At 40.3% G+C, this 26,196-nt stretch overlaps 1 protein-coding gene across 2 annotated transcripts in view; it reads left to right on the top strand.

Annotated features, from left to right (window-relative positions):
* Nucleotides 1–18,671, top strand: part of TRAF3IP2 (TRAF3 interacting protein 2) — a 35,795-nt gene extending 17,124 nt beyond the window's left edge. For both annotated transcript variants that reach the window (XM_067546606.1, XM_067546607.1), the window contains exons 4-10: nt 2,753–2,843; nt 5,354–5,547; nt 7,599–7,687; nt 9,654–9,722; nt 12,020–12,136; nt 13,319–13,393; nt 17,719–18,671. In XM_067546606.1, the coding sequence (XP_067402707.1) occupies nt 2,753–2,843; nt 5,354–5,547; nt 7,599–7,687; nt 9,654–9,722; nt 12,020–12,136; nt 13,319–13,393; nt 17,719–17,865 (782 nt within the window). In that variant the 3' untranslated portion in view covers nt 17,866–18,671. The remainder of the gene's footprint in view (nt 1–2,752; nt 2,844–5,353; nt 5,548–7,598; nt 7,688–9,653; nt 9,723–12,019; nt 12,137–13,318; nt 13,394–17,718) is intronic.
* The last annotated feature ends 7,525 nt before the right edge of the window (nt 18,672–26,196 follow it).

Raw genomic sequence — 26,196 nt, 5'->3', positions numbered from 1 at the left:
TCTGCGTAATTTAAACTTTCATTTTATAAAAAATTAAGTTTCTAGTTCTGATAATTAAATCCTGACTGGGAACTGATGCAGTGCTCTCTTAGGAAGTCCACAAAGAGAGAAACTGAAGCAATGGACTCAATTTCCCTTGCCAAATTGCTTGCATTACTTTCTATTTCTGCTTATGCCTAACCTATACTTTGCGTATACCTTAGTTACCAAAACAGCCCTTACGCATGTGAAGGTCTGGAGATGAGTTGGTGAGGGCACGTAGCTGCCAGTGCAACCAATGAACAAGAGAGCCACTTCTGGCAATGAATCTGACGTGGGATATTGAAAGGAAAGGCTCTTTCCCCATCTGTTCCTCTTGCAGCTCATTAGAAGCTGCATCCTGTTTATCAGCAACAACAGAGCTCTTCAAATGTACAGCCTTGGTGCAAGTTTCCCCACTCAAGTTAGGTCTGTGGTCCCCTCTACCCATCCATACTTGACCCTTAAAGGGAAATACTATGGAATGATTGTAACAGTGCCGTCTCCCACCATTGCCTTTCCTGTCAGCTGCCTGGATGCTGCTTTGCTGTGCCCTGTTCTACTCCTTATGTCATTCAGCCCTGGCTCAGAAAGTGAAGAAAAAGTTTGGAGACCCTGGAATGCAATTGAAGTAAAACCCAAAGTCTTAATTTCACAACTGAAAAATGAAACATTGGGGGGTTGTGTAGATCACCTCCAATTAAACTTAGTGTGACTGAAGGTTGGATAACAGCGCTTTCTAATGAGAGGCCTTAGCTGTGCATCCACTGTTGTTAAAACAACGAGAGTCCTGTAGCACCTTACAGACTAACAAATTTATTTGGGCCTAAGCGTTTGTGGGCAGAAACCCACTTCGTTATCTGAAAACTTAGGCCCAAATAAGTTTGTTAGTCTTTAAGGTGCCACAGGACTCTCATTGTTTTGCTAAAATTAGACTAAGATGGCTACCCCTCTGGAACTGTTGTTGTGATCTACTGCTTGTGCAGCTGCACGGAAGAGCTTAATGTGTTAGAAGGCAATAATTTTGTGGGTGTTTATGGCACTGAGTTACTATCTTCCTTCAAATTCTTCATTATAATCTCTCCTGTTCCGTGATGCCCATAAAAACTTGAGAACAGTTAGGTCACTGTGCACTGAGAACACAGCCTAGCACACTGACAAATACTGTCTCCTTCTACCGCCCCTTAAGTCTATATCCACCTGTTGTCTTTTGTCTTATACGTAAATTGTAAGCTCTCTGGGGTAGGGACCATCTGTTTGTTTTGTCTTTACACAGCACCTAGCACAGTGGGCTCCTGGTCTATGACTAAGGCTCATAGGTGCTCTGGTAACACAAATAATAATCATAATAATAATAATTAATAATAGCTACTATGATATGCACTTAAAAAACCAACAGCATTTTTCAAAGAAGTTATTTTAGCAAGGATTGTCGTGTTATCTTCCTTTGCAGCCTTTAGGGAGTAATAGACCCAACCTTAAGGCCTTAAAAGGTTACTGTTAGTATGGAATGTGTCCCTGTCCCTCTCCAAGGGAGGCCACACCCCCTCACTTCCACGTCCCTGTAACAATAAACTGCCATGGGAAATTAACAGCCTTCACAGCCTCAGTCCTCTAGGCAGGGTGGGGCAGACAAGCAGTCTATAAGGCTGAGGCCCTCAGGCAGGGCGGAGCATCAAACAATCTAGGGGCTCAGGCCCATAGGTAGGGCAGAGCTAATGCAGAGTGGGGAGGTTGCCACCCCAGCGGTGAGTTGGCAGCAGGGGTTAAGAGGACCCAGGACCACCCTACTCCACCAGGTCCCAGCCCAGGACCCGGGATGGTTCCGCCACTGGGTCAGCAGGGATCCAGTCAAAACGTGCTGATCTGGTTTCAGGCAATAACACAGCCAGACTGTTGTTTGGTATCCCTGGACTTCCTACGCTCCCCTCTGGGTGTACTTCTTGTGCGGGATTGTTCTCCGTTTCTCCAGGGCATATCACCAACAGCAGTCTCAGCAGCTCCTCAGCATCTGGGTAGGCTGGCAGGTCTAGTGCTCTCGGCGAGTCCTCAGGGTCCGCCTCAGCTTCTGGCTCAAGCAGCAGGTGGGAGACATCCATCTCCCCCGGCAGCTCCAGCCCGACTGACCTGCAGGACTCTCCCTTTATACTTCCTGTCCCGCCCCCCGTTTCCAGTGGGGTGGGCCTGACTGTTCTGACTCTGCCCACCGGGGGGAAGGGAGAGTGCTCTCTTTGTCTAGCTTTGAGGGAGCCCACACCCTCTCACTACAGTTAGACAGATAGCAAATTTGTTCACAACGAAGTAACAAAAAGAAAGATAATTTTTCTCTTTTCATTTACAATACTCTCAGACTGTTTAGCCTGAGTGTTGCAAACTGATTTGTTCAAGGATTTTTCTTCTGCTTTCATGAGACTATTGAGATGATTAATTTTCTCAGGTTATAGCCCAAAAAATAAAAGTCAGGCGTGTTAAATATGGATGAAAACCAGCTCTCACTATTTAACTGTCAATCTTCCCAACATTCCAAACCACCGTGGAAAGCTGAACCATATTGTTTGTTCAAGCATGAAACTCAGTTCTGTAAAACTTTTCTTTAACCTGCTACTGATCATACTATATAACTTCAAGCTGCTAGAACTTTCCTAGAAATGAAGCAGGTTATGTTTGAAATATGAAAATTTCCATCTAGACGAAAGTAGATTGATAAAATACTTGTGTTTATTTATTAATCTAGATGGTAGGATTCCCTACCACCGTTTTGCACATCCTTCACAACCACTGCCTCCTATTCCTGGACCTTGCATGCAAGTCATCCATCCTGCCCAGTAAGTAATCCCTAATTATTCAAATCCCCATGCTCCTAAATGCAATGGAGAAAGAGTCCCACAAAGAGAATGCTCTTCTCCATAAGTATGCCTTGAGACCTGGGACACAAACTTTGAAATTCTAGAGCAGTCTTGTTAGGTATTGTAACCAGCATTTGTGAAGCCTATAATGTTAAGCGTTTTTTGTTGGCGTGTGTGTGGAGAAGTTGGTTTGGAGATTTGTTAAGTTTATTTGCTATCTCACATGCAGTGAGGCCTCGTACATAGCAGAATACGAACTCTCAGTGTGGTACCAGAATTTCAAAGCCAGTTATCTGAAATATTGTTACAGTGTCTGCTCCACTCTGAAGTGTGCACATTAACAAGCGTAAATACTTGAAGGTTAAAAGGAAGAGAAGTTGGAATTATCTTAGTTGAAACTTCAGAGCTCTCCCTCACCTCCTCATTTATGAGCAAAGGTCAATGAGGTCACATTCTTTAGCCTCCAGTTTTATGGTAGGCCAGTCAGATCAGCCTTGGATTCCTCAGTGATTGGCAACAAATGATTTCATCCTTATCTATTCTGTAGCTCAGAGGAAAATAGAGAAAATCTTGTTTAATGTTGATAGATATCTAAATTAACATTTCCAGCATTTTCATGGATTTCACATGACATAATAAAACATATCATGTCCAGCGCTTTTCATCTGAGGTTCTCCTAGAACTTTGCAAACATTCATTTATTAAGCGTCACATCTCTATTAATTATTATTATTTATTGCTATAGCTCCTAGGGGCCCACGTTATATATCAGGACCCCATTGTGGTACATGATGTGCATTATGCATTATCCTCACAAAAGAGATAGGGAACATAAGGAACAAGTTTTTCAAACTTGATTGCCTAAAGCTACCTTCAGTTAAAGCTTGCAGGCACTCAGCACCTTTGAAAATCAGGTCACTTTTATATAGGTGCTGAAGTATGGATTAAGGTGGGATAACGTTAGGCATTCATGCTTGAAAATATTCAGTTATGTGGGTTGGTATGGCAAGAAACTGAACCAGTATCAGGATAGCAACAGGACTCTGGATTCCTGGCTGATGGCTACATAGCATTCCCTGCCTCCAGAGAATTAACAACAATAATGAGTGAAGTGAGATGCAGTAGCAAATTAAGTTTGCATTAGAGAGTTTCAACTTGTCTGTGGAAAGAATGGTGAATATCTGGTGTCTCTGGGAGAGTTTTAGTCAAATTTTAAAAGTGGGTGAAAATTTTTGGCATTTATTAGTCAATTTGAAGTTCTGGAAAGTTTATAAACAGCTGTGGAAAATAGGCATTCTTGTGATTTGTGATTTTGCTGGAACATGTCTCATTTTTCTTTGTAGACCTCTTTGCAATAAATTCAAAACATCTTTTGGCCACATTGCTGCTGCTTTACACTGATTCCTAAAATATCCGTTATACATTGGTAGTGATTTTCTGTAGAGTAATTTATAACTTTTTACCCATAACAGAAAATGGGTGCCAAAAGGAACCCACCAAGTTTTAATTTGACAACAAAAAATATGTTGTAGCCAGAATGTTGTCATTCACATCCAAGGGCAGGAGGAAAAAATGAGAGCGAGGGAAGCAGTGTATGTTCTAAAACCATAAACCCCAGCCAAGAACACAGCTGGGGAAGAGCTGCTGAACATTCCCTCCCTAATCCTCCTCCCCTCACCCCTTTTTAAAAAAAAAAAAAAAAAAGTAGTTATAAATATTACACAAAGTCAGTGCAGGCCCATAACCCAAGACTCTAACATGACAAACCCCAATCATATCTACTATAACTGGTCACCAAAAAAAAAAAAATGTTTTTTCACAAAATTTTGATATTTGGTTCAAAACCAAAATATTTCAGTTTGGAAATACAGCCCTGGTGCCTCATGGGAGTTGTAGTTTGGGTATCTCATACTTCAATTCTCCTCTTTAGGCCAACTTCTCTGATCAGACTCCATCTGAGTCAGTCTAAGAGTTTTCACATATTACCTTCCAGATAGTGGCTATAGATTATATGCCACTTTGATGGTCAAATATTCACATCTATAGAACTGTATACATAGACTAGCACCATCTGGAAAGTTTACCCCTTCTAATCCAAAAATATTTTTGCTTTCTTTATTTACAATTTAACTGCTTTCAAGTATGAAAGGATCCAGCCTTTCTCTTGCATTCACCTGCTGTGGTCAGTGCTTCCTTTGCAATAAACTACATCAGCATGGTAGACTTCCAGCCAAGAAGTATCAATGGAAACACATATCAAAAGACATCTGAATAGATTTGAGGAAAAACTGAGGCAGTGATGGCTCTTCAAAATCTCTCTTAAATTCAGATTTTCAGTCCTTATGTTCTTATTTGGTAAATATTTGATAAGCCAAATCTCTATTTGCTATTAAAACAAATAATTTGTTTGTTTTTTAAAAGAATTCAAATTTTGTGTGTGCATGTGTACATGTATGTACATAAGAATCACCATTTGTTTTTCCTTCTAGAAACCACTTATACAACCAGCTACCCAATGGAGGGCTGCCATCCACATCATGTGCCCAAAATGACGCTTATCGGTGTAATTCTGACTCTGTAGCTCAGGTTAACAATTTTCTGCCCCCAGCTGCTGTCCCAAGACCTCTTAGTAATCCTGCAGCCAGGGGAACTCTGAGAACAAGCAATTTGCCAGAAGAGTTGCGTAAGTTGTTAGCAATTTTCTTCTGTCACGTTTTATTATTTCAAGAGCTGTCTGTGATCATCAGCCTGTCAACTTTACATGCTTAGCATAAAAAAATATAAACAGCATAAGAACACAAAGACAACAAAGAAAGAAAACACTTAATATGAACTAGACTTTTTGCACTAAACATCATCAGGTCCTGAATGTGCTTGTATTTGGTATAACAAATTATTTCCTTGGAACTGGAAACAAATTAACATAATTCTCATTAATTACTTAACATTATGTTTTTTTAGAAAATAAACAAATGTTTTTTGGATTGTTTTCATGGAACAGCTGATTTTTTGCTAAAATAGATGTCCCTGTGAGGCAGGAAGTGCTATGGTTCTCAATAATGAAATAATAGCAATCAATGCACAGAGACTTTTCTGAAGTGATGATTGAATTAGTTAAGGAAAAGATGAGAACCTCCTGCTCCTTCAGAATCTTCATCTGTTTTTGCAAAGCAAGCCCTTATAATGGCCTGGTCTACACTTACCTTGAAATTCGACGGCAGTCAACAGGAGTTACGCATGCTACGCACAGGGGTGGTTTTAATGCATTGACTTCCAGATTGATTGAGCAGGTCTTCACTGATCACTCAATCGATCCGGACAGTTCAATTGGATAGCGGCGAATTGGACACTCGCCATCAGTGAAGACGTACCCGCTGAGTAGCTTGTGTAACTCCCGTCAACTTCGTAACTCCTCTTCTATGCGGTGTCTTCACTGCACTGCACCACTTGAGGGGGTGGTTTTAACGCATCGACTTCCGGATCAATTGAGCGGATCTTCACTGACCACTCAATCAATCTGGATAGATCAATCTGATGATGGCAAATTTGCCGCCGTCAGTGAAGACATACCCAATAATAATGATGATGATGTTACTTAGTATTTGTATAGTGCTATTTTCCATGTTTTACAGATGGGGGACTGAGGCCTAATACTGGCTGACTTGATCATAATCATCTTTTATAAGGCTTTTTTTTTTAATGATTTTTTTTTCAGTTTTCCCACTTTCTGTTTTTCTAAAGCTGGAACTGAACTCACCAAACATTTCCTAAAATCAGTTCTCTAATCCCTGACAGTTCCATGCAGTAGATACAATTCCAAGCATTTCTAGAGAATCTGTTCCCTGCCCACGAGCCAATCAAATCCTTGAATCCTCTTTCAGAATCCTGTTTATCTCACAGTACTTAGGATCAGATTGTGTCTAGGCTGCTATGCAAATATTTAAGGCTGAGACATTAGCACAGACTGTGTATCCACACAATGCACTAGTGGTGCTATCTACCCCAAGCAGGTAGAAAGGAGGTCAGGCTATGGTCCCAGCCCCCCTCTGAATGAATTACCCATAGGGGCACACACTGCACTCTCTAAAGGTGTGGTACAACAGCTGTATTGTGCTTCCCAGCACTCCTGCTGCAATGGTATATGCCACACCAGCCCTGATGCAGGGTGATGAATAAAGGCACAATACAGCCCTTTATAAATAGTGCTGTAATGGTCTTCCAATGTCTCTCTCAAGGAAACGTTAGTGATTTGAAATTGTCAGTGTCCTTTTAAACATTGCATTGATTGACAGGTGATATATATTTCTGGTGAGATCCTTCCACATCTCAATAGGAACTTCAAATTTTCCACCACTTTATATCTAGTAGTCTTACCTTCAAAATCCCATATTACAATCAGTATGTCATTCTGTCTGAGGACTGAATTAAACTAACAATATCACTCTTGGATATGCTCTGGCTCAACCAATAGCTATGACCTTGATGCAGGAAATACTGGGTGAAATCCTATAGCCAGTGTTAAGCAGGACGTCAGATTAGAGGATCATAATAGTCTCTTCTGGCCTCAAAATCTAGGATTCTCTGACTCTTTAATTGGTCACAGTGGTCAAATGTACAAGATACAGCCCCCTCTCACTGACTTCACTCCTCAGCAAGTAGAGTTCTGAAACTGTCTCCTTTTCTTTTAATCATCTGTTTTGACTCATCACATATTTATATGAATCTCTCTCTTAGGTAAAGTCTTTATAACCTATTCTGTGGACGCAGGTATGGAGGTCATGAAATTTGTGAACTTTCTGCTTGTAAATGGATTTCAAACTGCAGTGAGTATTCCTTTTGGAAAGAATGATTTTCAGATAAAGGAGAAAAGACAAAACATTTTAAACTGGGGAGGGGAAGGGGGGCGTTCTATGCATCACTAAATGTTGTAGATTCAGGAAATGGAAAAGGGAAATGGGTTTTAGATGAAAAGATATGATTAGATTATCCACATTTTCATTTGTTTACTTTTTTAAGGTGAATTTCATACTTCTGAAAGGTGCTAGACTGACAGTCCTTGAGACATTTATTGACAAGTTGGTACAGTGTGGACATCAGTATGAGCTTTCATGTGCTGCTCCAATAACGTGCCTCTACCTTGATTAGAATTGACCATCTCTGGGCAGGAAAAATCAGTCCAGTTTTCATGCTTGTTCAGTCGGAAACATGGCCTCTTTGCAGAGACAGCTAATTTTGTTGATGGTTTTTCAGATGTGGACATCTATGCACTAGAAATCAGATAAAGACCACAAGCTACCAGATATTTCGCATAGGTTACTGAAACAGCCATAAGATAGTGAGATCTTTTGGTCACTACATATCTCAGGAGGATTCAAGCCAATGACCTACAGGTGTGAAAGATTCTGTGTTCCACTGTCAATCCTACATTGCCATCCAGGTTTTCATTTAATTGTTCATGGGTTTTATTCATCACAATTCCCACCTCTACAAGCATCATCCACAAAATTTCCAGGACTTGATATCCATAGAATCCAATCTTCAGAAGCACAAGCTGTCTGATCTTTCTACCTCCACTCTTTGGCCGCAATTCAGGAAAGCACTTAAGCACATGTTTAAGTTTAATAGGACTTAATGGAAGTTAAGCATGTGTTTATTTGATTTCTTGAATCCTAGCCTTTTTCCAGAGGCTCAAGCTATGCATTTTTATAATAGGTCAATTCTAAATATGTCCAATTCATATGAAGATTGTGAACAGCAGTGAGCTACACTCGAAGATTTTATAGGGCTAGTTGATATCACCTCTGCAGACAATTCTTGGAGCACTTTTAAGGAGTAACAAATATAGAAAAATGGCTCCAAAGCAGGTTCCCAAATATGTTCTTTTTTACTATTTTTAAAGACTAGAAAAACAGAGATTTGGGAGACAGGCAGCTCTTCTACAAAAACCTTGAAAATAATTAAAATGTATGTCAGTGGCCATTGTCATAAACTGCCAATTTATGGAGCTCATGAACTTTGTGGAGAGCTGACTGAAGCTGATCATATTCATTGCAGTGAAACCCCCTGTCCCTTGGCATTCTTTGCAGTCTGGATTGCTGCTTCTAATAGCAAAAGCCTGGCTGGTTTTTGGATGAAAGAACAGGGCAGTGTGGAGCCAAGATCAGATACTCATCATGGAATTTTGCAGAAAGAAAGCTGTGGATCTTTTCTGATAAATAGCCTTAGACATAAATTCATATATCCTTTTGAAGTGATGTCAACATAGGGAAATAATGGCAAGTTTTGTTTTGGTTGGGTTGTTTTTTGAGTGGGAGAATGTTGTGTGTGTTTGGTTTTGAAGGGTTGGGGAGTGGGGCAGTAAATGTAAGATTCAGAAGCCACAGGAGCAGAGGAACAAACCAGGCTCTTCAGGAATGTTCTCAAAAACCAGTATTTAAATTTTCAACACTGACTAGCACTTTTGAATAGTGTCATCAATTTATGTGGAGTTTCACTCTGGTTTGAACTATAACTATCTTTGATTGGGACTTTCTGAAAACATGTAGCAAGTAGCTATGTTAAAGTAAAAAAAGGCAATAATTTTGATATGTAAATGCTAATCTGTCTTTCACCTAGGAATAGTGAATGCTTAATACTCTGACTCGTCAATACAGTATTTGACTTTAACATTTGTTTGGTAAACTTTTTACAAATGTTCCAGGAAACTCTCCTGTCCCATAAAGGTCTTCACAACCCTAAACACCTGCAGCTGTTGGGAATCAATAATCTCAAACTCTCCCTCTCTTACAGATTGATATATTTGAGGACACAGTACGAGGCATTGACATCATTAAGTGGATGGAACGCTACCTAGGTGATGTACGTAAAATCTAATCTTGCCTGGATATTTTCCCACAGAGATGACACAAGGGAAATTCTTAAGGTGGATACTAGTGGTGAGGGACCAGAACCAAAATGTGATCACAGAACACACCTACATTGAATGTACAGCACTGAGCATTAGTTTGTCTTCATTAAACAGCGGAGTGAACATGAGTAAACTTGTTTCTCTGTCCTCCATTTTCCTTGCCCCCACCACCCTCCACTTAGTTTTTCATCCATCTCTGCATCTCCCCACATCACAGTAAGTTTTCTCCCGGTCCGTCCCCTCAGCCCTAGCATGACATTTTCCCTCCCCACAAGGCTGATTGATTTGATCTCCCTATCTGCCTACCTGCCCCCATTGGCCCAATCCTCCTCCCCCAAGACTCTTTTCAACTTTCCTGCTCCAGACTCCTAACTATGCACTCCCTGCCTGTGCTCCTCTAATTGTCCCCCTGTCTGGAGGTGTTTGGTGCAGTATTGCTTCTACAAAAAAATGTGGAATATGATGCAGCATTTTTGTACAACAATAGGTCCACAACACAAGTAGCTAGATGGATAGTTGCATTAAGGTGTTTTGCCCTGCATTGCTTGTCTACTTTAAAATTTCCCTTTTAATCTACAGATGCCAAGGAACAATTTTGTATCTTAGCTTTGGGGAACATTAAATCGTCCATAGCCAATCCACTTGTGATTTGTTTTCCATTGGTAGAAAAGATATAGATCAATAGCTTAATTTAGGATTTGTGGTTTAAAAGAAAAAAAAATGATTGTAGTCTCATCTTGATTTAGACTAAAACAAGCATAAGAGGCTTGTAATGAAACATAAAACCAAGATCTTGATCCCTTGTGCTTGTTAAACATCTCAAAGCTCTTTGTCTAAGAGGGGGGTGTTAATCCTGGCACCCCAGCCAAACTCCAACTCTGGTAGCTAAATTCTGTCTGAAGTTTCACTTGGACATGTTGTTCTTCACATCCAGCCCTAAATTACTGTGCTGTGTTTCTGAGCATGGTTAAGGCAATTACTGTGTTTCATTCCAATGGCAGCTGCATTTCAGTGGTGAATGTAGTGATCCTGTTCCCCCTATATAGTTTATATATTGCTATCTTTGTAAAGCACTTTGTGAAACTGGGGCCTGCATGGATAAATGTGCTCTATAAATGTGAGCTAGAATTTAGTATTCTACTAGGAGGCAAAATGAAGGCTCAATCTGACAGCTTTGTATTTATCTGAAAAGTGCGGTTTGCTTTGCTTCAAAGCAAAGACTACAAAATGCTACAACATATGGGTCTGATCTTGAGAGGTCCTCAGCATCTGCAACTTCCTCTGAAGTTCATGGGAGTCCTGGCTGCTCGGTCCCTGTCAAGATCAAGCAAAACCAGAGACTGATACCCACTGACAGAGTAGAAAGCGCCACGTTCATTTCTATCATTCGCTCAACACCGTCATGCCCTTGATTCATTCTGTCTTTCACGGGGTATCTGTCTGTGCACTATCTGTGCATCTGACTCACTATGTAGCCTTGGTCAAGACAATTACCCTCTCTCTGCCTCAGCTTCCCCATCCATAAAATGGAGTTAGTAATGCTTACCTGCCTAATAGGGGTGTTGTGAGGCTTAATTCATTAGTGGTTGCAAAGTGCTTTGAGATCCTTGAAGACAGGCCCATGTTTTCAGAAGTCTATGCAAGCAAGATGGGTGTGCGCACGTGTGTGCATAGGTACATGCCAGTCCCTGACATGTGCACTCACATCTGGCAGTGTATGAATACAAGCCAGGCATGCGAAAAAGTGCTTATGTAACATGCTGAATCAGTGCAAGTTACTCCGTGTGGTATCTGACCTCAGCAACTGTACAATATTCTACTTTGTCACATTAAAGGAGCTCAAGTGGTAGGTGACAGGGACTTGTACTTTTGGTGCTGAAGGTCCCAGATGTGGATCCCACTGACAGCTGTAGTAGCATGTGCACTTTTGAAAATCTGGGCATAACTATATTACACATAAGTTACTTTTTATTAATGTGGTTTCAATTGTAAATTGGTCAACATTAGTATCTATTGATCTTATCCCTCGACATTTAGGTATTTTATATGTATAAGGAGCAATATCAAGAAAAAGAGTGGAGAGAGTGTGTGAGTTTCATTGTATTTCATTTGCCAGAATGAATGAAATCCTCTGATATTTGCTGAGAACATCGGGAGCACTTAAAATACAAATTGGCATGTTTCCATGCAGCCTCTACCAAACACAGTGCATTTCACAATTTCATATGAGTGCTTTTCTCCCTAACAGAAGACAGTGATGATAATCATAGCAATCAGTCCAAAATACAAACAGGATGTTGAAGGGGCTGAATCCCAGCTGGACAGGGATGAGCATGGCTTACATACTAAATACATCCACAGGATGGTAAGTGAGGACACGCGTTTGCCATTTTAAAAGGAATCTGCATCATCTCCTCTTCTCTTAAAGGCAAATCTTTCTCCAAATGCAATCTCTTTGTTTTCTTTGTGGTACTCACATTAACGCCTCCCTTCTACTCAGTGTCCTGTACTCAGTATCATTGACTAGGAAATGCAGTTTGAGTTCAAGATTAATACAAAGTCCTTTTAATCGTGTGTGCCTTATTCTTCCGTATTCTTTGTGGTTTTATGAAATTGGAACTTTTGATATTCTAGTTCATCATCTTAAGCCATTTATACCCTCTCCCATGCTCCTCAGCATGATCTGATCTAATGCTGCTTTACTTTACTCCTTGTAATTCACCCCAGTGACTGAGGGCTCTGTCAGGCAGCAGCAAAGCTGACTGAGACATGAATTTGTGAAGCTAAGCACAAGAATGGCCAGGGAGAAGATTCAGACCTGTGTACTCTTGTGAATCTAGATATTTCTTCCTCCCTTGTCAGCTCCCTGCGTATCTTATATCATAACCGTATAGGCCTCACATTGCCACAACTAACCTCTTATTTAAACTTCTCAAAATAGTTCTCTCCAAAGCTCTTCCATTGATCAGCCAGAACGAGCTAATGAAAAGGTAACCCTTCCCCCATTTGAGAGCTAAGCCCAGTATCTTAGCAACATTTTCTGCTATCACCACTTCCATCAGAACCTAAGTCAGATGAAAGCTGAGTCTTTCTGTGACAGGGGCTTAGTTAGTGTCCTTGCTAAGACACAGAGTTGACCCAAATTGTGAAGATATTGAAATTAACACTTTCACCACTTTGTAAAGTGAACAGCATTCCTTATCAAGTCATACTTATTCTAGATTTATTTGACAGGATTACTGGGTGCAACGAAAAAATATAATTATTTGATTCTGGATAACTGGCAAATAGTCAATAAAGCTTTGAAGAATCCTTCCCTGTGTCTCTTATTTCTGTATAGAGAGAAGTCATATAAATATGCCACACAAATGATGCCTAGGGTAATTAGAAGAGAGGGTTGACTAGCCGAAGGTCAAATATCTTAACAAAAGAGTAGTTCGAATAAGCAGTGAATGTTCTAGAAGCGTAGGAGTCTGGACATGTGTACAGAAAAATTAACTTATAACATTAATCTTTTCAATTAAATGTCAGATTTTTTCTGTTTTAGATGCAGATTGAGTTTATACAACAAGGAAGCATGAACTTTAGATTCATTCCTGTGCTCTTCCCAAATGCTAAGAAGGTAAAAAAAACCAAACTGTTATATAATTAATTATGTATTATTTTTGGTCAATGTGCAAAATGGAATAAAAAGACTCCTTTCCTTGGGGCTTAATAAGAGCTTGTTAATAATTTACTCAAATGGTCCACATTTTTATGTACAAATAAAACATAAACCATAATATTAATTGGTATGTTAACATGATATATTTGGTGTTAATAAGTGTAATAACTAGAACAAAATGAAATTCTCCTGAGCAGTGAAAGAATGTAATTGACAGTGAGATAATGTATCTATCAAGCTAGCTTCTTATATTTACAATAGGGATGTAAAGTTTAGTTTAATTAAGATTCCGTTTAAATGTTCTAAAAATAGAAAGTTTAAAGGGTTAAACACTGGGGGAAGAAGGGGAGCCGTGCTGGGCTTGGTTCCTTACTGCCAAGTGAGAGCTGCCTAGTTGCGGTGGTAGCTGGGCAGCTTTCACTCAGGGGGAGCTGAGCCGAGCCCAGCTGCAGCTCCCCCTCACCCCCTGTTCGGCTCCATGCCTTCCCAGGAGCAAGAGGAGTAAGAGCTGCCCAGCTGCTTTTGCTTGTGGAGAGCCAAGCCCAGCTGCAGCTCACCCCCTTTGCTGGGCTCCACACCTCCCCTCAGTGGCTTGGCCTCCCCCACCTGCACTGGGCTCCGCACCTCCCCACTGCTCAGTGAGCAGAGCCCAGCTGCGGCTTGCCCCCTTGTGCTGGGATCCACGCTTCCCCCTGCTACTGGGGAGCCTAGCCGAGCTGTGGCTACCCCATGCTGAGCTCTATGCTTCCCACCAGTAAGAGCTGCCCAGCTGCTCTTGCTAAGCAGGGAGCCAGCCCAGCTTTTGCTCGTTCCCCCCCCCCCCCCCCCGTTTAAATGGTAATCAGCTGTTTAAAACGTTTAAACAGCTGATTACTGTTTAAACGGTTAACTTTTTACATCTCTAATTCACACCTTATTATTTTGCCAGTTTACCCAGAGATAATGCTGATGGGTTTGATGGGAAAGATTTATGATTGCGGGGAACTGAGTTTTTCCAGTATTTTTTTAAGAAAGTAAAATCAAAGAGACGATAAATACATGGTCTCATCATTTGAGCTGTGGTGAGCCCATCAGACAAACTACCAGGTTTTGCAAGACCTGCAGTTTCATCTCTCCTCACTGCTGATTTTTGAAGATTCATTTGAAAATAGGAAATAAAATGTAAAATGAGTCCTTCCCACCTATGATTCTTACAGACCCCCCTCACATTTTTGTGACAGTACAAATGTCAAATGTCCTTTCCAAGTTCTAGCTGGATAATTACATTCTGCCCCTGAAATGTCAAATGGATACGGTATTCATTTTCACTTTTTGTTCTAATATGTTTTATCCTGAAGTTTTGTTGTGCCCTGTTGAACAGCTGTGACATTAGATCCATGTGTTGTCTGCATTTCAGTGGTGGTTGAAAGGACTCTTTTATATTCAGTTGGTTACCTAACGTTAGACACCTAAATCTATATTTAGGCAACAAAATAAATGGCTTGATTTTTAGAGGTGATGAGACTCAAAGCTCGCATTGACATCAGTGGAAACTATGGGTGCCCAGCACCTATGGAAACAAATAATTTATTTAGGTCCCTAAATATAGATTTAGGCACCTAACTTTTAGGCAGCAAAGTTTTGAAAATAGTTTACAAAGCATTTTGGGATCCTTCAGGATGAATGGTGCTATAGTATTTTACCTTTATATCCTAAAGTTACCAAAGTGGCCTTTCTCTTCAAATGGAAAGAAAAGCAAAACCATGGGAATGAAGGAGTTCCCACACCTGTTTTAGAAATTTGTATAGCTTAGGCCATGTTGACATCAATGGGAATTCTGGTTAGATTGAGGGCAGGATATTGCTTTGAGTTCTTTCTTTCTTTCTTTTTCTCCTTTAAAGCTTTACCAGTAGCCATAAGGCAGAGTTAATCCTAACTTTTGTGAGTCCTTAAGAGCTGATATATATGCAGAATTTGAGATTTTAGTAATTCAAAAAGATTGTAGAGAATTCTATAGTATTGTTAGAAAAAATGAGATCAAAGGTATGTCTACACTTTGAGCTAGAGATGTATTTTCCAGCTTGAGGAGACATACTCACACTAACTTTGATTGAGCTAGCATGCTCAATCATGTTCAACCCTTGGCCATGGTGGCACAAGCAGCTGAACGGACTAGGCACCTCAAGTTATATACCCAGCGAAGAAGTCAGGTATGTGCTCAGGGTGCTTAGCCCGTCCTGCTGCTTGCACTGCTGCAGCTACACTCTATTTTTAGCATGCGAGCTCGATCAGAGCTAGTGTGGGTCTGTCTCCTCAAGCTGGGATTTAGACCTCCAGTTTAAAGTGTAGACATAGCCTAAGACTGGTGCAGGATTCAGAAGTGAATAGACAAGATGGATGCTAGAGGTCCATGTGGGCCTAGTGTTAGATACAAGAATAGCACACTTCCACGAATTTTGTGTACTATGACATTAGCTAGCATATGGCAGTGGCTCTCGAAGAGTGATCCCATGGAGTGTTTCCAGGGAGCCTGCTGAGATGTCAGAGTGGTGAAACATCTGTCTTCAAGCAGTGATACTTCCTGCTAGTTGTCTTGGACACTCTTAGGTTTTCGAGAGGTGCCTTTCTCAACTTAACTACAAAATTAAACCCATCTCTACAGCTTTTGTGACTGTTGCCCTTATGTCATGTTTCTTTGGAGTAAGATCAATCTTCATAAAATTGGCTAATTGACACTAGAGTTGTAGGGGTAGCAAATGTACTGCAGAAAAGAACCAAACTGTAAAGTGACCTAGATAGATTATAGAGTAGTGTGTGTGGGGGTGTGTGTAGGCAGTGATGGGAGGTGTAGATACCAATATATGTAAACCTGATACCTATAGAGAGGAAATAAACAATATACATGCAGAGGGGAATGATGTAAACAGGCAGCCACACTCACCATATTAAACAAAGTTCATTTTGATTTTACTTCCTTTATATTCTCCTGGTAATAACTTTTCATGTAATCAAATATAGTATTACTGCAGTTGTCATGGGAAGGTGTAGGGGGATCAAAGCTTGAAAGATTAATGGTTCATGAGAAGGTCTGGAACTTAGTAAGTAAGTCCCCTATAAGAAAAGGTTTGAGAACTGCTCATATTTGGAATAAAGTTAACCACCAAGGAACCAAGAGGAGCCAATGGGTCTAGATAGTTTTCACTGTGAAACTAAATAAATACTGACAGGAGAAGAAATTGTGACCTGCAGCTTAAGCCAAAGACTGAGTGGGCTTTTCCAGCCTCTGCTCATATAATACTACAGGGAACCTGGGTCTTGCCAGCTCTCAGATCTGGCTGCTGATTCAACCCTTGCATTAATCCAATAGAAAGGTAACCTCAGTGATTTAGGTAAAAATATTAAGCATATAAGTCCTTATATGAAGTTGTCCAAACAATGTGCAGTTTAGAACACTATGTATCTCTATCCAAAAGATCAAAAGGGACAATTTAGTTGCTTATTAATTTTCATCCCAGGTTCTAAATGAGAATAGACAAGTAATGGATATATAGATATATGTTTTATTGATTTGCTTTAAAAATAACAATGAATGTAAATGTTAGCCAATGATTTTCTGTGTACTAACAAACCCAAAGCATTTAAGAGGCCACAGTAGTTTTGGTATATTTAGCTAAATCCCCTGATAACCAAGGGCTGTCGGAAGATCAATCTACTATCAGCCCAACCTTTTAAAATAAGAGGGCAAACAAAATGCTAGAATGAAAAAAACCCAACAAAAATCAGAGTCAGTACACTGACTTTATTAATACTTCTCATGAGTCATATGCAAACTTGTTGCTCTAAATAATTCGTTTCCATCCTTCCTTCTGGGGGAAATGTGTACTCTTCTCTCATTAAGAACCATGTAAATATGTGGCACTATATAAATGTTCACAGTACCTGAATACTAGGGTGATGGCCATGTTAGGAATTTGTCTAATAGTTACTGATATCAATGAAAAGTAAATTAAAACATAAATGATGGTTAGCATCATAGTACACTAATATAAAATTGTTAAATGTGTTTTTCGTGATGAGTTATGCAGCTGCAAACTAAATAGACTCAACCTATTTCAAAAAATAAATCCAAGTCCAAGCTGTGACTAATTTCTTTTCAGTGTTATGGGAAATGGCCATAGTAGACACACAATGATGTTTGTATGGCAGAGTGTAATAGCACTACTGGGAAGTTTCTGCGGGAAAGTGATATACAGTTCAGGGATTTTATGTGGTTATGGTTTTGGTTTGTTTTTTCTCATTTGCAGGAACATGTGCCTACCTGGCTTCAGAACACTCACATTTATAACTGGCCAAAAAATAAGAAGAACATCTTGTTGCGGTTACTGAGAGAAGAGGAATATGTTGCTCCTCCAGTAGGACTTTTGCCAACACTCCAGGTTGTGCCATTATGAACATTTATACTTAAAGTGCATGACAAGCAATTATTAAAGGTGGTGAGGGCAGGGAGTCAGGACTCTTCCAGGTGGCCCTTTCTGGTGATGGAAGATTTTCTTTTTGCTAAAGGAGTTGTCTTGGGTAATGCAGATTCAGCTCCTTCACTTGTTCTTCACTGTTCAAACATCTCTTTCTGAAACTGATCAGGCATAATTCCTCTCTTGATTTTTAAATAAATTGCAAATGGAAAAAATTTCCAATATTATTTTTTATTGATGTTTCTAACATTCCTTTACTAGTATGCCGCACAGCACGTAAATACTGTAAATGATGTTGCAATTAATGTACAACAATTGCACCTTCCTGTTTGCTGAGGGTTTCTTTTGTTGTTAGCCAGATGTTCTTGCATTATACTGTGTTCTCAAACAATTGCATGCACAATAAAATGTATTTGCCTTTTATAAAACTGTTATTTATTGATGGGGAGAAATAAATGAAGCTTTATAGTGTTACTGGGAACAACCTCAAAGGACTGGAGACTGTTGGATAATGAATCTTTTACTCAAACAGACTATCCTGCCTAAGAGCACTATGCTTGATAAGAGGGCTTTTGACACTGGCAGACCAAGTGCCAGCTCATGGCAAGGCCCCAAGCCTCACTGAACACTGACACATGCCTAGATGGAAACCAGTCTGGCTAACCTGTGGGTTAGTATAATTAAAATAGAGAGACAAGGTGAGTATCTTTCATTGTTTCCACTTCTTATGAGACAGACAAGCGTTAGAGCTCCACAGAGCTTGTCCTCAGGTCTGGGAAAGGTAATCAGAGTGTCACCACTACAAACAAGATTGAACAGATAGTTTAGCGTAAGTAGTTAACACATATTCTAAGGGTCAATTCAAGGTGAATGCTAAACTGTCCAATCTTATATTTAGTTCTGACACTCTTTAGTACCTTTCCCAGACCTGAAGAAGAGCTCTGTGGAGCTCAAAAGTTTGTCTTTCTCACCAACAGAAGTTGATCCAATAAAAAATATTACCTCACCCACCTTGCCTCTCTAATATCCTGGGACCAACACAGCTACAACAGCACTGCATACAACAATGGAAGATATAGTTAAAATAGATATTAGTGTTATAAGAATGTGTAGACCTAATGAATAGTGTAGGATGCTGCATGTATTAATCTCACTTATAACCACTGTAGTCCATATTATAAAGTTATATTGAGTGTTTGCGTAAACCTCTGTAATTGTGTAACTCACCAAACTGGAAAAGAAGCATTAATTAAGGTAAAGTGCTCATCCTGCACACAAAATGGATCATTGAAGCCAAATGAGCCATTGTGTGGCATCAAAAGACAGAGACTTGTTGACTGCATTCCCTACTCCTACCAGGAGGGGAAGGCTTGCACATGAGCTCATCCCATCAGGTTGGACTCTGAGGTGAAGCGAATATAAATCCCTGATGAGGAGAAACTGGGTTTCTTTCATACTGTCTGGACTCTGAGGGGCAAAAATTTCTAAACATAAACAAGAGATCCCCATGCTGCTTGGCATGGGTCAGCCCTAAAGGACATATAGAGTTGCTTATTATAGAAACTTAACATTACCTTTTTAAATCTAAGACTGTAACTCATTTGTGTGTGTATATTTCATGTTTTAACCCTGTAAATAATTCTCATTTCTTTTTTTAGTTAGTAAATTTTTAGTTAGTTTATTACAGGACTGGCTACAGGCATTGTCTTTGGTTTGAGATCTGAGTATAATTGACCTGGGGTAAGTGACTGGTCCTTTGGGACAGGGAGTAACCTGAATATTGTTGTGATTTTTTATGTAAAGTGACATCTATCACATAATCCAGCTTGCCTGGATGGCAAGTTGGACTGGAAAGCCCAAGAGGCCTATCTTGTGATTCCATGGTAAGACTATTGTAATTCTTTATGAGTTCACACCTGTTACTGGATTGGTGAAATCTAATTATAAAACATACAACCAGTTTGGGGTTTCCATCTTGCTTGTTGACAGTCTGCTCTGAGGTTGGCACTCATGGTCATGAGCCACTCCAGACAGCGTGACAGGGCCCTTTTAGACCCAAGTCACTAAAGTGCTACTCTCTTATAGTATAGTCCCTAACAAACACCTATTGTATTCTACAATAATATTCCGAAACACTGCAGCTTAATGTGTTACCAGTGTTTTAGTCATTACCATAGAATGCTACAATATTTTTAACAGTGGGCTTTAACTTTGCTGCTTCTCTTTAGCCCTTATTAAAACAAGAGCACGACACAGAACAGTGGCTATTCTGAGAAACTGTGGTAGCCTTGAGACACAACTGTACAATTGCACCACTGGTAAGACATAGTGAGTCATAAAATAGTCTAAGATGCTCAGGAAACATGGAGGGTTGGCACCTAGAAAATCTACCTAATATGAGATCAACAAAAATTACAGGGTTTTTTAAAGATATAAAAAATATTTTGGAGGAGTGGTTGTTTTTTGGGTTTTTTTTTTTAAATCAGTAAGCCTTATTGACATAACAGCTGAGATCCTATTGAACTTGAATGGTCAAAACCTACAGCCCTTACTCTTTTAAATAATCTCCTAAGGGATCCAGGAACAAGCCCAAAATCAGCAATAGTCACTCAGTGCAAATTCCTTTGCAAGATCCTTCTCAAGTTTATTATTCAGTATCATAGAGTGATTTCCAAAATTTGATTCACGAAAGCTTTTGTGCAGACTAACAATGAATAGTCCTTTCACTCTGATAGTCCTTTCACTCTGGGCAAAATATTTAATTGCCCTTCCAGGGAGATGCAGGTTGGCAAGGCCTGCCTTGCTGTGAGCATGAGAGGCAATCAGTAATGGAGCTGCAAGATGGGGGTCTGTAATGCAAATACATCTAAAGCAGATTTTTTTTGTAGGAGCTCTTATATAAGGAATTATATCTAAATCGGTGACGTGTTGCCACTTTCATGATTTCATAACAAGTCTTGTGATAATAGGTGTATTTCTTACAGCCCCTGCTTCTGATGGCATGGGATTAAATGAGAATCCCAGCTGTCCCCTTCTCTCCCCCACCCCTGGCCTTTCCTTTTCTTTTTTTTTTTTCCTTTTAAAGGTAGTTTCTAGCACTCATGATTGTGGAGAGAAGCTTGAAAATGTGACTTTAAAGGATCAGAAAACTGAAGGCAAATTTTAAAAAACCCAACAAGACACTTTTTTTTAATTTTACAGTTTTTGGGGGACCTGATTTAGAGACATTTGGGATCGGCAATAGTGCATACCATTTGGAGCTGAGGTTATGTGGGGACGTGTGAAGGAGCTGACAATAGATTGTAGCTACATCTAGTCAATGTACAGAAATCTCTCTGGTGACCAGACCAAAGACACATATATTAGGCTAAGGGGAAAATATGATACTGCCATTATCTGCTATTATGGGGCAGAGGCATAGCCAGAACTGAGTTTTCGTCAGGGCCTGTGGTTGACGCAGGTGAACACAAGCCTTGTGTCACAAGCAAAACAGAGACTGATAAAAACGTGGGATGAATTGCTTAAAATCTGATTGGGTGAGCTGTTTTCAAAGCCATGGCCCACCCAATCCCACCCGTAACTATACCCCTGTTACAAGATTCCTTAAACTAGCAGACAAAAGCATAACAAGAAATAACTGTTAAAAATTTGCATCTTGACAATTAAAACACATTACCAAGGGTTGTGGTAGATTCTTCATCATTTGGGGTATATCAACACTGCAATAAAACACGTGCTGCTGGCCTGTGTCTGCTGACTTGGGTTCTTGGGGCTGTGGGGCTATAAAGTTGCAATATAGATATTCGGGCATGGGCTGGAGCCTGGGCTCTGAGACCACTGTGAAGGGGAGGAGCCCAGAGCCCAAAAGTCTATGTCTACACTGCAATTTTGCAGCCCCACAACCCGAGCCAGAGTCAGCTGACCTGGGCCAACTGCAGGTGTTTAATTGCAGTGTAGACATACCTTGAGGATATGTCTACATTCCAGTGTAAACCCAGGGTTCGAAATCAAGCTCAAGCCTTAATTGTCTTCCATTTACACACAAATCATACAAACCCAGGGCTCGAAGCCAGGGTTCCAGGACCCTACAGGGTGGAGGGTCTGAGCTTGAGTCAAGACAGGATCCAGGGCTCAAGCCCTATAGCTTTGCAGTGTAGACATCCCCACTGGATTTGTCCTCTGGACAGTCAAGTTTGGAGGGCAGTCAAGCTTTCCCACATTGCACTACAAACGAAGGGTTAGAGTGGCCACATTTTGGGAAAGTGCTAGGAAGTCTGGGGTATGAGTGGTTGGACTCAGGCCCATATAATGCAATGTAGACACTGGGGCCCCGAGCTGGGACCCAGGGTTCAACAATTCCTAACCCGGGTTAAAAATGTGTGTAGACGCTCAAGCCCTAGGTTAACGAACTCAGGATCTGCTTACTCAAGTTTTTCTAACTGTAGGCTTACACTGCAGTGTAGACGTACCCTTGGAATCTTTCAATCAAGACTAGATGTTTTTCTAAAAGACATCTTCCAGTTCAACCACAAGTTATTGAGCTTGATGCAGGAATCACTGGGTGAAATTCTATGGCCTGTTTTATGCAGGAGGTCTAATCAGATGATGATAGTCTTTTCTGGCCTTAAAATATATTAAAATAATATTTTACTGGGAAACGATACCAGAGGGGAGAAGGAGAAAGGAACAGGGTCTAGGAAGCACAAAAGCACAAGGAGCCCAATCCCTTTATTCAGACATTTTCTCACTGATTCCATTTCAAATAATAATTCCCAAGCTTTGTTGAGCTTTAAATTAGTTAGAGTATTCTAGAAGGATACAAATCATGATGATGAGGGCATGGTGATGAGGAAACAAGCTTGTGAGTAGTACTCCTTAAAGATGTTTATTAATATAAAGTGATGGTAGGAGTTGTGTAAAGGGGAAAAAAGGAGAAAAACAGACTGACAGGATAGAAAGGATAGAGAAAAGTAAGAGAGAAAGAATTAGTTGGCAGATAAGAGGAAAGGAAAAGGAAAAGGCTGACAAAATATACTGAGGCTATTTAAAAATTAAACATTTTAAATCAAAAAGTATAAAGGAAATGGGTTAACAAAATATAGAGGACAAAAGACTGAGATGTAGAAAGGAAGAAAAATGAATTGAGAGCAAGCATTAAAAGTATATTTGCAGCCAAAGTCTAAGTAAATTATTAACTATATATGTAAATAATAGTGTAGTAACATACATAGATGTTTCATATGTAAATAAGTACATTTCCCAAGAGTCTGCCATTATTGCCTAGCAAGAGCTGAGCTACAGGTAACGAAGGGGATGAAAAGCACCTCTTAAACATTTATAACTGTTTTATGTCTGAGTTTGCCTATCAGACTAGCTAGTAGAATTTCATAGAGGGGGAAAATGCATTGCCCTATAATGAAGATACAGATGAAGGTATGAGGGCTTATTTGCTACCTATTTAACCTGGTAATGGGTGTAGTATAAGAGTATAAATAAAATTCACTATGAGAGCAGTAGCTCTCTGCTCATGCTATAAATTTCAAAACTCAAATTACACTACTGGGATCAGCCTTTGATGCAAGACACTCGCACATAACAAAACCTTATAGCAGCGTTTCTATTCTATAGCTAATTTCTAGTACTGATACTTTACAGCCCTTCTGATAAAAAATCAAGCCAATAAGATCTTGTATGAAAAAGCATTTGAAAATTCTTGTTGATGTACCCTCCCATAACTGCCAGTTTCCCCCTGCAGGCTCTTTAACCTTCCAGGTTTATTTTGTACCATTTAACAAAACAAAGAAGCGAAGACCCTGTAAACTGCCTGGACAGACAGCAAGATAAATTACTGAGTCTGCTCATTAGAGCAGCTTTGCTGAAAAGCACCATTGTTAGAGGCCTGCCCTTCCTTATCTCTAGCTGACAACTAGGCTGGAGGCAAAGGAGAACCAGGAATGTTAATAAGGGTGACTACTACAGGCAGCAGCAAACTTCAAAAAGGTGTTCAAAGGAAAAACAGTCCATAGGTTGGTGCTACACAAATGAGACATATTGATTGAGGGAGAAGAGCAATTACTATTATTTATCACCCTTCCATGTTATTGGGTTAAAGCTGCTAAAAAAGCTAGGGCAAGTACCTCATCTTAAAAGGAAGCAAAGCTGTAGGGCCTTGAAGTGCAAAGTGTTTACCATGGTAACAGAGGAAAATGAGCCTCCACTAGTTACCTAGCACTCAGCAGACAGAACAGGTGTATGTTATCTTTCAAATAAACATCCATGTTTCATCCCATGGCTTTATTACAAAAGGTATAGACTTTTTTCCTCCCTTCACTTAGAGGAGTCTGGTTACCTGGAGGAGTAAGCCATTGTTTAATAAACCTAAAGCTGTTGTTTGGGAAATGTAACCAGCTTTCTAAAGACAGCTGCTTTTGAAGTTTCCAATTTCAGTTGATATTGTAACTATTGTAGGATAATGCTTTCATAATACACTAGCACTGACACAAACTGGATTGCAGCATAGATGGAACCCCAACATCTCCCTAACTCATGCTCCGGGTCTTCTTAAATTCAAGGCTATTGTATAAGTCAGGAACATGATTAAAATATGATTCAGCGCCCTCTCCACCACAAGACAGCCCTCTATTTAAACCACGTTAGCAGCCTACTGTGTTGTAACAGATCCCTCTAGACAGTAATTGTTACAGTGGTAAATGGGAACTTCACAAATATTTATGCCAGAATTTCTAAGACCTCTCTGAACTCTTATGAAATTGAATGTGCACCTCTTCTGAAGACACCTGTCTTGTCTAATGTCATGATCATAATGAGAACAGAACTAAGCACTAATTTTGTGTTGAAACAGTTATTGCCAGCAGGTTACAACCTTTTATTGAGCTAGGGTTGCAGATTTTCTCTGCCCACTGGGAACAGAAGTATTTTTTTGTTTGAGGACACTGTTGTGGTAGACTACCCACTACACAGATAATTTTTTTGGAATGAGTATATTTAAATATTTTTATTCTTTGGAGCTTTACTTTTTTCTTTTTGAAAAGTAGCTGATCCCCAAAACAGCAGCTTTGAGGGATTTATTAAAGCTAACTATTTTTTTTACTTGGATTGACACATAGTTTCTGTGATGCATCCATTCTATTTTCATCATGTTAAAGTCTGTTAAATATAATGCTTTGTGATTGCCATATCTGGGTGAGAGGCATTGCAGTGATGTAAAAATTTCAGTCTTGGGAGTTTCAGCAAGAGGCTGAATGCTGAAGTGCACTGTGAAAAAGCCTGCAGTCTTCAAAGTGCTTTTGATAGGTTGAAGCAATTTAGTAAGAAACATGTTTTAAAAGTCTAATATTGCGGGTGGGGAAGATTGTGCTGAATGGCCATGGGGATAGACGATACATTAAAGAGCATTTCACTTTTAGGCTGCCTGACTTAATCCAGCCCAGGTGGATGTCACGAAAAGTCATTACACTCTGATGGCTGTTTGGTGGCCAATGTGAAATGAGTTATTGATCACTTAAGTTCTCAGTGCACATAGATATGTATCCATATGACACACATGAAACATCCCAACAATTTCCTGCTCAATACAAGATGCCCGGTTTTCAACCAGGAAGTCCAGTTGAAAAAGGGACCTGATAGTTCTACTGACCAGACACCCAAAGTCCAGTTACCGTGGGTGGGGGGGCAGGGAGGTGCCGGGTTACCACCCACATTAGCCCCTACTCAGTGGGGCCATCTGCTACCTGCGTTGGGCAGCTGCAGCTCCCAGTCCCAGCTCCGCAGGCAAGTCCCTCCCAACCCAGGCAGGGGGATAGAGGGCAGAGCAGCGAGTGATGGGGGAGAGGCCTTGGGGAAGAGGCGGGGTAGGGCCTCTGGGTGAGGGGGTGGGCAGGGCTTTGAAGGGGAAGAGGCAAGACGGGGGAGGTTCTGGCACTCCTGATGGAGTTTTCCATTTTTAAATATTACAAAGTTGTCAACCCTAGCTCAATAACCTTCCTGTGATGAGGTATACAACCCCCTCACCAGTAAGGAAGGGATTAAATAGTTACTCTGGGCCCAGGAAGCCCCACCACACCACACCTCCAAAGCACGCATGGCTTGGAAGAGGAGTACAAAAAGAGAACCGGCCCGTTCAGTAGGGCATCAGATAGTGGAAGTGAACTGATTTACATGCTGAAAGCCTGGGAAGAAGAGCACTGCAGGAGCGCACAGGGAAAAGACTCGTGGTTCTCAGAAGACCTGAAACTTTATCTTTGATTCCAGGTATTTAATGATACTTTACTCATCGGGAAAGAGGGGACT

Source organism: Emydura macquarii, unplaced genomic scaffold, assembly GCF_026122565.2.
Source record: "Emydura macquarii macquarii isolate MOO-44397 ecotype Brisbane River unplaced genomic scaffold, CSIRO-AGI_Emac_v2 contig_1146, whole genome shotgun sequence".
Lineage (NCBI taxonomy): Eukaryota > Metazoa > Chordata > Testudines > Chelidae > Emydura > Emydura macquarii.
This window is presented reverse-complemented; position numbering and strand designations above follow the sequence as displayed.